We start from the raw sequence: 14,208 nt of genomic DNA on the forward strand, positions 1-14,208 counted from the left end.
TTCGTCTTCTGAGAACTTGTTTGATCTACAGACCAGAGCGCACTCAGGCCAATGTCGACTCTAAGCGTTCGGAAACGATTTGATTTATAAGCCATGATCCGTGATCTGATACACATCCTAAACGGTTTCGACCATAATTTCTTGCTGTTTCAATTTTCGAATTCTCAGTTTTTCGAAAGTTTAGTTTGAGGAGTTTTCAGTTTACTCCTATTTATTATTCAATTTTTGGATTTTACAATTTCTCAATTTTTCAATTTCTCGGTTTTCAGTTTTTCTCTTCAATTTTACGATTTTTAAATATTTCGATTTTTCAACTTTTGACTTTTATAAACTCTTTATTTGTCGATTTTTCAATTAATCGATGTTTTGATTTTCCCATTTTTCAGGTTTTTTGGTTTTTCTATTTTTCTATTTTTTCAGGTTTTGATTTTTCAACTTCACTTTTTTGATTTTTCGATTTCTCAATTTTTCAGTTTTTTAATTTCTCAGTTTTTGGACATTTCAGTTTTGGGATTTTTCAGTTTACTTCTTATTCAATTTTTCGATCTTACGATTTTGCAGGGTTTTTTTTTCAATTTTTCAATTTTTTTAAGGTTTCGATATTGCGACTTCACTATTTTGATTTTTCGATTTCTCAATTTTTCGATTCTTTAAGTTCTCAGTTTTTGGATATTTGGATTATTCAGTTTTTCTTTCATTTTTCAGTTTTTCGATATTTCAGTTTTGGGATTTTTCAATATTTCGATTCTTCGACTTTCCGATTTTTGGCTCCTGGATTTTTTGATGTGTCGATTATTTTACTTTTTCGATTTTTCAATTTTTCGATTTTTAAATTTTAGATTTTTTAATTTTTAAAATTTTAGATTTTTCGATTTCTCGATTTTTCAGTTCAGTTCTTCGATATTTGAATTTTTCAAGTTTTCGAATTTTTCAAATGTTTCGATTTCTTAATCTTTTGAGTTTTCGATTTTTCAGTTTTTAGAAAATTCAGTTTTAGGATTTTTCAATATTTCAATTCTTCGGCTTTTCTATTGTCAACCTTTTGACTTTTTCGATTTTTCAATTTTTGCATTTTCAAATTTTAGATTTTTCAATCTTTTGATATTTCAATTTTTCAATATTTCTTAATCTTTCGATTTTTCGACTTCCTGGTTTTAGATGTTCTGTTTTTCAGTTTTTCGATTTGTTAATTTTTCATTCCCGATTTATCGAGATTTGATTGTTCAGATTTTCGATTTATCAGTTTTTCAATTTTTTATTTTGGCCTATTTCGGTTTCTCAGGTTTTCCAGTTTCCCATTTTTTCGTTTTTTGATTTTTCCGCTTTTCCAGTTTTTCAATTTTTAACTTTTTGTTTGTCGATTTCTCTATTTTTCGATTTTTCGACTTCATCACTTTTCGATTTCTCGTTCTTTTGATCTTTCATTCTCTCAATTTTAAAATTTTTCGAATTTTTAGGTTTTTCGATTTCTCGATTTATCGAGATTTGGATTTTTCCATATTTTGATTGTCAATTTCCTAATTTTTAAATTGTTCAATTTTTAACTTTTCGATTTTTCGATTTTGGCCTATTTCGGTTTCTCAATTGTTCGACTTTTCGACTCCACGATTTCTTGATCTTTTGATTTTTCGATTTCTGGGTTTTTCGATTTTCTAGATTATCGATGTTTCGATTTTTCAGTTATCCGATTTTTTAAATTTGGGAGTTTCGATTTCTCGATTTTTCGTTATTCGTTATTCGGTTTTTAAATTTTAGATTTTTGAATTTTACATTTTTTCGATTTTCTGATGTTTCATTTTTCGATTTTCAGTTCTTCCATATTTCGATTTTTTAATGTTTCAGTTTTACGATTTTTTAAGGTTTCGATTTTTCGATTATTAGATTTCTCGAGTTTTCGAATTTTCGATTATTTTAATTCTTCATTTTTTTTTCTCACTGTTAATATCATAGAGTGTATCGAAAATAACCACAAAAATTTTCACTAAAAACGTTTAAAAATTCATACAAAATAGAACACAGTGTCAATCCATTGGGTTATTACGATTTCAACAATATTCTTAGTTTAAGACGTTTTGCTAGTATAAAACACAAATAAAGAATTAATTCTTAGTTAAACAAAATATGTAAAATCATCTAAATATGTACCAAAAATATTCACTTAGTCGTTTAGTTATAAAAACTGGTCAAACAACTATTTCCCGCAGAAATTATAGTCCAAACCAACCAAATCGTTTCTGAACACTTAAAGTCGACATTGGCCTGAGCGCGCTCTGTCCTGTAGATCAAACAAGTTCTCAGGCGACGAGTGTAGTGAAACAAGTTTTTTTATTGGCATCGACTATTTAAATTGTCTTTGGCGGTTGAGGACTCGAATGTCAATAAAGGTGGTTTTGCAAAATCAGCCTGTATGTCGAATCTATATTAATCTCTTCCAACTCTTGTTCATTCAAACACTCGCCGCTAAGGCAGCTCGTGTTTGAAACTTGAACTTGCGTTGAAATTAGCCAATAACACGTGACGTCACGCTGTGGCGGGAACTCAGCGTTTGACAAGCGCCGTGAAACTCCAGAAGTGGCAATGTTAACATTTTCGCATTTCATTTAAAAGTGTAGGTATTTATCTAGAAAATAAACACATGAATAGCTTCTTTCATATATTTTCTGTGTATCAAGGTGCTTTTTTTGGCGATTTGAGTTTAAAAATACATAATAAAAATAAAAATAGAGAACGCTGTTTTGGTCTGAATTCCTCGTCACCCAAAATACATCCGTGTGTTTTAAACGGTAAATCGGAAATTAATATTTTCGTTTGAGGTTAATGTGACGGGTTTAAGTGAAGGTGTGTGATTTGTTTTTAAAGTATGGATAATTTAAGTGATTATGCACGACGTTTCTTTCAAAGAGAAAAACAGATATGTACAAAAGTTAAACAATTTAAACGGCGGAGATCCTTATACAATGAGTGCAAGTGATTTTAATTTGTGTTTAGACCATGTCCCTACCATAACAATGAATACCATTCTAAACTTTTTATTTTTGGAATAAGTAAAATAACCCACAATGAAATTCGTGCATTCAAAAGTCTAGAGGCATTTATTCAGTTTTCTCTTTTTTAAACAACTGTGTCTTTCAAAATTACAAGTATTATGAGTGGATTTATTTTGATATCCTAAATTTTGTGATGGAACATAATCAGGATGGTCCACATCCGACAAATCTGCAGGTTTACCTAAAAGTGCACCAATGTAGTAATTTATTAGAAACTGTAAATCTAATAGGTAGTTACTGTACCTAAAATAAAATGATCCGAACAAACATAGGAATACTTTACTTTGGCTTCGTTAAATCCACTCGTTTCAAGGCTTTTAACCAAAGCTTCCGCTTTTTTTTCCCATCCTGTATATATTTACCTTCATTGTTGCTAATTGCTGGGAAAGGAAAATAAAATTTGTCCGCATTTCTGGTGCTTCGATTCGCGCAACCCACAACAGCACAAAATTTAGGCATTTTCTCCTAAAATACAAAATATTATAATATTAAGATGCTAGTGTATTTAAAAAACATTGATGTACATTAACAAAGAATTAATTTGCAAAACAAATGATATAAGATGCAGCGAAGTTAACCTGTACATCACATTGGAAAACATTATTTTTTAAGCCTATTCAAACGTTATGGTGCGTTTTACAGATATCTACACAGTGTAGAAACTGTAACAAACTTACCAAACCATAAAAACACAGTTGTCACACTCTCAAATTTACATGAATTCCGAAAATATTAGCATTGACTCTTATGAGAAAACCGGCTAGTTGTCAAACGCTGCCATCTTGGTGACCTCGGATGACGTCAGTGTATTTGGCTAATAACTTACCTTCTGCACTTATGCTTTAATTTACTATTAACACACAATGTCAAAAGATGGAAAGTTTTGGGGTCGGTTGTTAACTTGATTTTTTACAAATCGATTATATTTGATTCTAACTTATACGAGTTTTACAAAACGGTACGTTCCCGTTGATTCGTGACAGTATCTTCTCGCTTGCGAGTCTTCTCACTTCCACGCACTTTTCACTGTGCGGCAAAGTATAAAATTAAATATTAACCTTGCCAAAAGTAAATTGCATTTTTTTTTCAAAAACAAATGCTGCGCTTTTTAGGAATTTTGTGCATTACTTTATCTAACCCTGTATACATTTTTTGCCTCTTACAATATTTATCTAGAATTAGTTGTACGTACAACGGTCGTTATATTGATGTGGAGTGACATTTAACAAGTTAACTTGACAATAAACGGTTTTGTTTAGTTCAAATATTCAGTTCTAATTTTCTACGACAAATTGTGTTGATATCGTAGTATGCATACCCTTACCTAAATTTGAAAAATGAATTCGCTGAAACGTGTATATTTATTCAATGTTTTCAATTTTCAGATGATTCCTTCATCGAAAAATTCCACAGAGATTTAAGCGAAGCCATTACTAATCTGAGTTCAGTTTTACAAATTTCTATGAAAAGTAAGTATTTTGAAATATTACAACTTTAAAAATAGTAATTTTTTGGGTCAGTATTTAGTCAAAATACAACATTTCTAGTAAGGATCTTTTTATACCTTTGCTTATAACAACGTGATAAAAATATAGCATAGCACACGGTCCAATGAATTATTCTTTAGTACAGATGTTTAACAAGTTATTTTTCACGATTTTTGTTTCGAGTCAAAATAGGTAAACTGTAGCAATTTTTTAACAAGTATGATTTATGTTTTACTTAAATAGCAAAAGACGATAACATGTTGTGAAGGAGTACAACTCTAAAGTAAATAAAAAAATCAGTCCTATAAAACTACCTCCCCACTGTTGCCATGAGCAGCGTTCAAACGTGTATTCCTAAAAGGAACGTCTTTCCATAATAGTAATTACTAATTATACTGCTAAGATCCGTTGTTAACAAAACAACATTAAACATTGGAGGAATGATATTGTTTAAACTGCTTATAAGGGATATCTAAACAAAAAATTTTAGACAGAACTTCCCTCGCCCTGAAATATAGGCGAACAAATACAGCTTCTTGGAAAAATTATAAAATTTAATTTTGCGAATTATGTCTAAATTTTTTAAGTGAAAAAAATAATCCTTAAAAAGTCTGAAATTGATTAAAGGGCTGATTTCTGCACCATTACGTTGTGTGTTAATAAAATGAGTTCTCTCAATTGAGACAGCTTTGGCTAACTCACGCACCTTTGTTCATCTTTCGGTCAAAACCCGCTTATGATTTCTCGTATGACGGCAGTTTTTGTTCCTCCAGAATATGATGCATCTTTATCTTGAACTTATTAACTCAAAGGCGAATAACTTCATAGGAAGTAAGAAGTAAGAGTATGCCGAATGTAGGAAAAATGCTTGATTTTTTCGCAGATTTTCCTCCTAAAAAAAAGAACTGTGTCACACGAATTTTGCAATTTTATTCTCTTTTAAATAAAAATCGCTCGACAAGTCGACACACTAGTATTTAATTAGTTATTAATTCCTAAACGAAAAATTACTGATATTGTAGAAACGTCATCTGTAGGAAACTTGAAATGTACATATGCAGTTAATGCCTTTTTATCCCCAGACTGAAAAAGAGGAGTCCTATAAGGCGCTGAGTGTCTGTCTATCTGTGGCACCGTAGTTCCCAAACGGATGCACCGATTTCAATGCGGTTTCTTTTGTTTGAAATCCGGTTCAGTCAGGAAGACTCTAGACTAATTGTGTAAGTTATAAGAGTTATCACAAACATAAATAAAATTCGGAGAAAAAAATGTTATACTTTGTCTATGAAAATGAATTTGAGTGATTGTGCCTCCGGGGAAGTTCCGATTAAATAGCTTTAGACAAATGGTTTGATTTAACTGAACAAATTTAGTCGCCTAAGCCCATGGTATTGTTATGATTAACATTTATTAAAGAAAACTTTTTTTTAAGGTAAAATAATTTTCTTATCACATCTATGACATTAATTTGGAAACTGAAGATCCTGTATTGTAGTAGCATGAATTAATCCACTATCCAATTCAGTTGCCCTTGTAGGCACAGTCGAACCTCTATAATTCGAAGCACCAAGGAAGAGGAAAAGACATTCGAGTTTTCAAAAATTTGAGTTAATGAATTTTTATTAATTAATTATAATTATGTATGAATTAATATGTAATTATGTTAATTGGAAAGTTTTAAGTAAATCTATAGACAAGACGTATTTTTTATAATTTTTTAAAATATTGTAATATACTTTGCTGCTTTTTGATGGTCGGCTGAATTTTTTCGCAATATATCTATACCGATGTCTTGAAAGGCAGTAAATAGTTCGGGTGGCAAATTTTCTTGAGAATTTAGAAAAACAGCAATTTTATCAATAGCTTCATGTACTGCTTCCATATCAGGAATAGATATCGATTCATCACTGCTTGCTTCATCGTCACTTTTTTCATGAGTCTCAGTTTGTAAAATATTTCCTTCGCAGGCCCTTTTAATAGATCCATTACGTTTCAAAATTGTCGATAAAGTATTCGCTGGTATGACGAAATTTCGTGCAATGTCTTTTTTCTTCTTCACACCTTTGTGATCTTGCTCAATCAAACGACGTTTTTCGCGGATGCTAAAAGTTTTTAATTTTTGCTTAGACCCGTGCTCCATTTCATATCACGAAAGCAAGAACTGAACTAAAACAATTTCGCCACTAGCAGATGTATATTAGTTTACAGAATGTGACAATGTTGAGAAAAGTTCGAATTATAGAGACTAAATTTGTTATAGTTGACTAAAAATTCTTCCAAATATAGAAAACTTCGACTAATCGAGGTTCCAGATAAAGAGGTTCGACTGTATATGACATTTAAAAATGCTCACACGGTGATTTCCAAATGTGTACAATAAAAAAAAGAGGAATAGCTCACAGTAAGATTTACTGCACTGTGTAAAGTTCACGCTTCTAAGTGGTAGTAACATCAAAAAAAAAATTAAAATTAAGTATAAATTGTTATACTGGTAGTGTGACCTGACCTACTATAACTACTTTCAATGAATGACAGAGAACTGCTAGGATTAAGAACCACAAAAGCGGCCCACTGGTGCACTAATAAGCAACATGCAAAAACACGATAAGGCTCAGTCATGTATCAGTTGGTTGCCATCGTGTGTTCGGTTAACGTCTTGAATTTTTACAATTCAGAACGTATCGATATGATAATGCTTTATGGTGAGGTTGATGGAAACGCCAGGTTGGCCCGTGGATTGTGGATCGAGCGCTTTCCAAATCGCACCATTTCGTGTGCGCGAATATTTACATCAGTGGTACAGCATTTCCGAGATCATGATACCTTCAAGCTTCAAACTTACGATCGTGGCCGTCATAGGAGCGAAAGAATACTGCAAGTTGAAGGAAAAATTTTGGAATGCGTCGAGGCCCGACATCAGGACTCGCCAACTTGCAGCTGAAGTTGGAGTTTCACAGTTTGTATTGCATCGTACATTAAAAGAAGAAGGTCTACATCCATTCCACGTTCAAAAAGTGCAAACTTTGGAGCTCGCTGATTTTCCACGTCGTGTAATTTAGTGCGAATGATTATTACCAGGGGCGGCTCATGACTTGAAAAGTTGATGAGGCAAAGCACAAAACGCTCCAAAATATAAATAAATCAAGATTACTTAAATATTTTCTACTTAGTCAAATAAACAAATTTGTAAACTCATTTAACTGTCCACCAAGAATCAACGTGAAGGTGTAAGGAACTCTTGTAAGGAAAGGATGGGAATGACAGGACAAAAGGAAAGGGAAACGTGGTCAGAAAAAACTAATATAACTTAAAAAAAAAACAAAATTAAAATAAACTTTAAAGAAAACATCGAAAAAAATCAAATACAACATAAAATAAACCTAATTTGATTTATAACAAAAAACAAAACGAAAAACATATAAAACATAAATACTCTGGATTTATTTTAAACTTTTTTATAGATCAATTAACGATTTACTCAAATCAAGAACCGGCCGTTTTAATTCCTTAACTACATACAATTTATCATCATACGTAAAAGTACAAAAAACAGAACTGCTATTGTCATTTAACGTTAGTAGAGAAAAATTCCGATTTACTCGTAATCTTAAATAACGATTACCGAAATCAAATTATGACAAGCACAAAGCACTAACGCGACACACGCAAACGTAGGCACTTTTAAGACAAAATTCTGTTACCGAAATTTTGAATCAATTTATACACACACAGAGTTGTGGCAAAACAATCAACGGCCTAATTTTGAATACTTTTGCAAATGCAGACTGCATTGTAATCGCACGTTCTCCGCGCGCAAATATTGTTGTCCATCTCTTTTGCAAGCACGGAAATGAGGCTAGCCTCAATTTTGTCTTTTTTCAACTCATACCGCTTATGAGTGTATTGCAGGTTGCTTGCCTATTAACGATATGATTTCTATATTTGCTGTAGAGGCAAGCTTCGAGTTTGCCTCATTCGCGTCACAAAATATATGATGTGTCGAGTGTTTCAGCGCGCTGTTTAATTAAGGGAGCAACGAGTACCTACTGAGATAAAAATAAGAATATAATTTTCCATATTTATTTTTAAAATTTTAGAAAAAAGACAAATTATTGGCCGAAATGTGTCGTTAAAAAATAGTAAAAATTCTAATAAGGCGTAAAATTCATTGGTGAGGCACTGCCTCACCTGCCTCATAGGACAAGCCGCCCCTGATTATTACAGCAATGTTGTGAACGCTCTAACTTTCTAAATTGCATTCTGTTTACGTATGAAGCAGGATTCACTCGCAATGCTGTCTTCAGCAACCACAACACTCACATTTGGTCCGATGAAAATCCACGTGCTCGTCAAAAAAAATGCGATCTCAACGACGGTTTTCCATAAATGTGTGAGCTGGTATCATACATGAGCACTTAATTGGACTTTATGTTTTACTAAACAGAGTAAACGCGGCACATTACCTCGAGTTTTTAAACAATGTGTTGGATGAGCAAACGGATGTGGAAGTACCTCTAGGTGAATGACTTTGCATGTGGCACTTGCATGATGGACCACCACTACATTTTGCTAGGCCACTAAGTGGATGGTTAAATAACCATTTTCCTAGCCAGTGGAAACGGCCCAGTAACTTGGCTTCCACGTTCACCCGATCTCAATCCGTGTGATTTTTGTCTGTGGGGTTAACAGTGTCCAAAAACTATCGAAGAGTTTCAACAATGAGTGGAAGTAGCAGCCGCTACAGTTCGTGGAACACCCGGAGTTTTTGCAGACAGGTAGACGGAAACGGGAGACTACTTTTTTCGTACTGTAGGCGTCATGAAACGTCGAGAAAACCTGAAAGTGGCCATTCATCCGATGGACTCGATTACAATACTTCCTTCGCTTACACTCGGGAAGTAAAAAACCACCAGTTGTTTCTACAACTAATAATTTTTCGCACTGACCTTTAACGATGAATGAATACATGAACGAATGGTAAGCAACAAAAAGTCGGTTTTACTTTTAATTGAAAGGTGGATCAGTGGCATCACATCGAGGGTGGTGCTTGGGGGTTTTGTTCTATTCGACTTTTAATTTGTTTTTTCTATATTTCCACTTTACTATGGTATGTGATGCCGCGGTTACAAATGTTACAATTATAGCGTATATTTCGAAATCATCCTGTATTTAGTTACAAAAAAGTAACTAGATCACAATTTTAACAGTTTGAGTTTACGATTTAGAAAAAAGAACACACAGAAAAGAGTTCGTGTTAACAATGACAAACTGACTCACTTTCCCTTTCATCTTTCATTTAAAAACGATATTGTTTTTATTAGATATAAAAATTAGGAAAAAAAGAAATGTGGTGTCGTGGGACACCAGGTAGGAACGAAGTTCCTTCGGCTAATGTAGAATCGACACAATTTGCAAAAAAAAACGTGCTCAATTTTATGTAGGTTTTCTTGATTTTTCTCTTAAATTTTGCTGATTAGTTTTTATTTAAGTACAGGAAAATATTTAGAAAATTCAGTATTTTAGGAAATAATAAATTACGTAAAATAGGTAGAATTATCAAAATATATATATATTTAAATGTTTGGAATTGAAGGGAGAATTTGTTTTAATTATTTAAAAAAATAATCAATAAACTTTTTAAATATTGTCACTAGTTTAGAGGATATCTTTGCTTTATATCGTAACTTTCTTGCTTATTTTCATTTTTTTTAGCTTTTCGCGTTCCCTATACGCTTTTTGATACTCTGCTTTGCCATTGTTACTATAGTGAACCAAGAGGTATAAGGTTATATGGCCATCATAAAATTAGTTGACCGCAAATAAATACCCCCTTTGTGTGGTTCGCACTAAGCTTACCGGTTGGCAATAAATCATCTTCTATATATTTATTATTGTTTTGACGGTTTGAAATTGTATGAAAATAAACGTGGCTACTCACGAGTAAAATGTATCTATAATGTGCGTATTCGCCACGTGCTTGTCCATGAATTCATGAGTATATACTATGCATTGGCGGGGTGGAGTGGTAATAGAGAGAGAAGGGATGAGAGAACGAAAAGTGTTTAGGACATTTTTTATATTTTGTCGGTGCGGTCTCCACGTGTTGGCGGTGTCTTTGTAAGACGGTCTGCACGTGTGCGGACCTTCAACCTTGTGTGGCGGCACAATAACACGTCGGTAAGCAGAGAATAAATAAGTCGTTTCGTGGTGTAGTGGTCAGCATACCTGCTCGGAGAGCAACGAGACTTGGGATCGAATCCCACCGAGGCACAACATTTTTTCTCTGCTTACCTACACTTGTAAGGCGGCCGCCGTCTGAAGTGCGGCTCGCACCACCTCTGGTCGCGCCTGCACACGTATCATTTAACGGTTTTATTCCACGGAGTTTTCGTTACGGTTTTAGGATCACATTTGTTTCAGTTCGGTCGTGCAGCAAAATTCCTATCTCCTCCAAGCCTGCCGTAAGGAACTTCGTTCCAATAAGCAAATTGAAAACGACGAATGTTGCACCATGACTTGACACGTGTATGTCACAAGTCAATTGTAATATCAACAAAGAATTTCATATTTTCAAAATTACTATACACGATATACTGCCAACTATATTTCGAATTTCACAGCCATCGGCATCTGTTGATCATTTGGTATAATTGAACTAAATATCACTTACAAGGTTGCGCTTAATAACATGTGAATGTTTAGAATTTTGTTAAATAAAAATTAATTTAGAGAGAACCTTCCTCATCCTTGAAGTACAATCAAACAAAACCAGTTTCATACAAAAATAAAATTTTATTTTGCGAATTGCATTTATTTTTATGACAACCCCTACAAGTTAAAGTAAAGATATGTATGGACTCTTAAACTGCAGGTAAAGAAGCATGTTATGAGTATGTGTCAAGTGCAGTTTTCACTTTGATAATATATGATAAGACTGACGTGGATGCGTAAAATCATATGTTGGAAGAGTGTTAACCACGGGCTCAAAATGATGGAAAAATAGTTATTTGTAATCTCCCAAGACAGAAAGAAGGCTTGGTGTCTTTGAGTTATTACTGCGCAAGTTTCTATTTACCGTACTCTATGATTTTTATCGCGTTTCGTTGACGAATTAACGGCTATGATTGTCACGTAATGTATTGTCAGTTTTAGTCTTTAGGTCGTTTATTCAGCGTTTTATGTAATTGTTGATTTTATTTACGTCATTTGTCAAAAAAAACTCAAAGGGTTTGCATGACAAAATTATGTGATACGTCATCAACATTTTAGCAAGGACACGTATATTAAGTACTAATAACAATATTGCATTTTCAAATTTTCGAGAAAATGGGGTGAACCGTTCTTGATTTAATGAATAAAATAAATTGCTCCATTAATTTTTTTTAATCACCCTGCATATGCTATTTTAGAAAGTATGAATGCATTGATAAAGCACAAGTATGTAGAGACTCATAACATTATGCATATTTTAGAAATGATTTATTCAACAAAATTTTGGGAGACGTCATCAAGTTTTTGGAGGATGGGGGAACATAAATAGATAAATTTTGTGTAATGACTTAGAAATTTTAAATTATCAATGTTAGGCTTTTTTTACAATATTACCCTCAGTTTATTTTATTTTAAAAACGAAATTAGCCTGTGTAAATTTTTCTGTAAATATTTCAGAAAGACGAAAGTTCTAGAATCTTCCATAAATAGAATATAAAACCCAGTAATTTGCTGTTATCTTAAAATTGTTGGACACGGGGCTTCCTTTATATCTGGAAACACGTTTGTTACATCAAGTTCATCCATTATAAATATTTCTTACGTAAATCCATACGTAAATAATTGGTATCTTTTTTGCTAACATCCATTAAAATGATAAATGTTTAATTGACTTCTTTGGTTATTTAATGCATAAATAGATGTACCTACCTATTTAACCTTCACAACTGTCTACGTAAATGATTTCATTAATATTTTAGCGTGACGATGTACTTATTCTTATAGCAATACATGCATTATACTTAGAGCTTATAGGTTATAAGCAATGTAATACTGAATGCTGAATGATGTTTGAGAAGTGTTAGAAGTGGTAAAATGCTAATCGTACACAAAATGTTCGAGCAAAGATCGGTGTGAGTTAAGTATTTATGGAAATAACATCTATAAGGACGTCAAATGATAACAACTAATATCTACGATAAAATCAATTATCTTAAACTAAGTGTAGTAGGTACATACTTTTTATATTGCTGTGATATTTAGGTGTAGTATTGAATACAGTTTAAAACTTCTCAGATATGTATAGGTTCTAGTGGAAAAAATGATTATTTCTGTATTAACTAGTGTCCTTCTTACCCTATGGATAATATTCTGTGTAGGATTATATTGTTATTATTATCTACTGGAGTTTTATTTCGGTAAGTAAGTTACATGTTATTTTCCATTTAATTTAGTTTCAAAGTCAAATCGTAATATTATGACAAAATTTACACTTTATGACACTTTCATAACAGCGCCATAAATATAATCAAACGTCCTGTAAGAGGATTTTGCATTTACAAAATTATACTAAGAATAAGAACTTTGCTTTTGATAATATAGTGACTATAAGTGTTGATAATGTAGTGAGTGTGATTAAATTTAATTTTAAAATGAAGATTGACACACTTCAAAGGCTAATGATTATCTATAACGAGATTTCAGTGAAATTATAACAATTACTCCTAATATTTTACGTTCCTCTGCATCTTTTTGTTTAAGGAAATAGCTGTTTAAATTTAGGTAATCCACATACAGGGTGGTCAAAAAAATTATCTACGTGCTTGTTTTTGACGGTACATTGTTAAGGAGGCTCTGCAAAACTCTAAAAAAAATAGTCAAAAAAATCTGTGAACCAAGTTTTTGAAAATATTAAACTTCAAAATTTAAGAATTAACTTCGTAATTTTGAGATATATTTTGATGCGAATTTAATAATAATTGAAAAATTCCTATAAAAATTATTAAAAATGGCATCTGTCAACACTAAAAAATGACGTTGTAAATCGTACTGGAGAGTCGACGCCGATCATAGGCGAACCATCGTCAGAAATCTACATCGGTCTGTTAAGAATAAGACATCGGACTCTCGTGGCTAGCGTGGAAGATGACTTCATTTTGGGAATGGATCCGATTACCCGCCATGGGTTGACAATTGACTCAGAGATGGAAGTCTTACGTCTTGGAAAAGAAGAGTTCATGCTGAATCAGTGTAGTATTGAAGCAAAGCCTATAAGATTGATGGCTTCTCAAAACTGCAAACACTGCGACGAGGTTTATCAGTGCAAAACACGGGTCAACCACAGGAAGAAAGCAATCGTAGAAGATGATGAATGAACTACGGCTCGGTATAAAAAAGACCGAAAAGAAGACGTGGATATTGAGCCTCTCCTTAGATGGAAAGAAGATGGGAAGGAACGGCCTGGCTATCACACGAGTCACCTTCTTTCAATGCGTTATGGGCTACGTGCCGAGAGTGGATTGCTTAAGCCGGCTTGCCAAAGTTCGGATGGGAGGCATGTCACAATGCAGTTGCTAGTTCCGGTCCTGAGAACCAAGGAAGTACTTCCAGAAATGCTCAACGGAGGTTCTGGTGTTCATTCTCGAATCAACAAGACGCTTTCTAAAGTTAGGGAGAGATTTTAC

General features: G+C 33.1%; 1 protein-coding gene and 1 long non-coding RNA gene across 6 annotated transcripts in view; one reads left to right on the forward strand and one right to left on the reverse strand.

The window, feature by feature from the left end:
- Window positions 1-14,208, forward strand: part of LOC135130174 (uncharacterized) — a 90,791-nt gene that overhangs the window by 37,647 nt on the left and 38,936 nt on the right. For 4 of the 5 annotated variants that reach the window (XM_064057528.1, XM_064057525.1, XM_064057526.1 and 1 more), the window contains one exon: window positions 4,433-4,516. In XM_064057528.1, coding sequence (XP_063913598.1) covers window positions 4,433-4,516 — 84 coding nt within the window. Of the gene's footprint in view, window positions 1-4,432; window positions 4,517-12,789; window positions 12,943-14,208 lie in introns of those variants that run through there. The other variant, XM_064057527.1, reaches the window with a different exon arrangement.
- On the reverse strand, window positions 3,074-3,867 carry LOC135130187 (uncharacterized). The gene is made up of 2 exons (XR_010280699.1): window positions 3,291-3,867; window positions 3,074-3,228 (listed from the first exon to the last, which is right to left on the reverse strand). It is a non-coding gene; the product is annotated as an uncharacterized LOC135130187 (long non-coding RNA).

This window comes from Zophobas morio, unplaced genomic scaffold (assembly GCF_036711695.1).
Source record: "Zophobas morio isolate AGI-343-1 ecotype UQ-CSIRO unplaced genomic scaffold, CSIRO_AGI_Zmor_V1 ptg000017l, whole genome shotgun sequence".
NCBI classification, from domain to species: Eukaryota; Metazoa; Arthropoda; class Insecta; order Coleoptera; family Tenebrionidae; genus Zophobas; species Zophobas morio.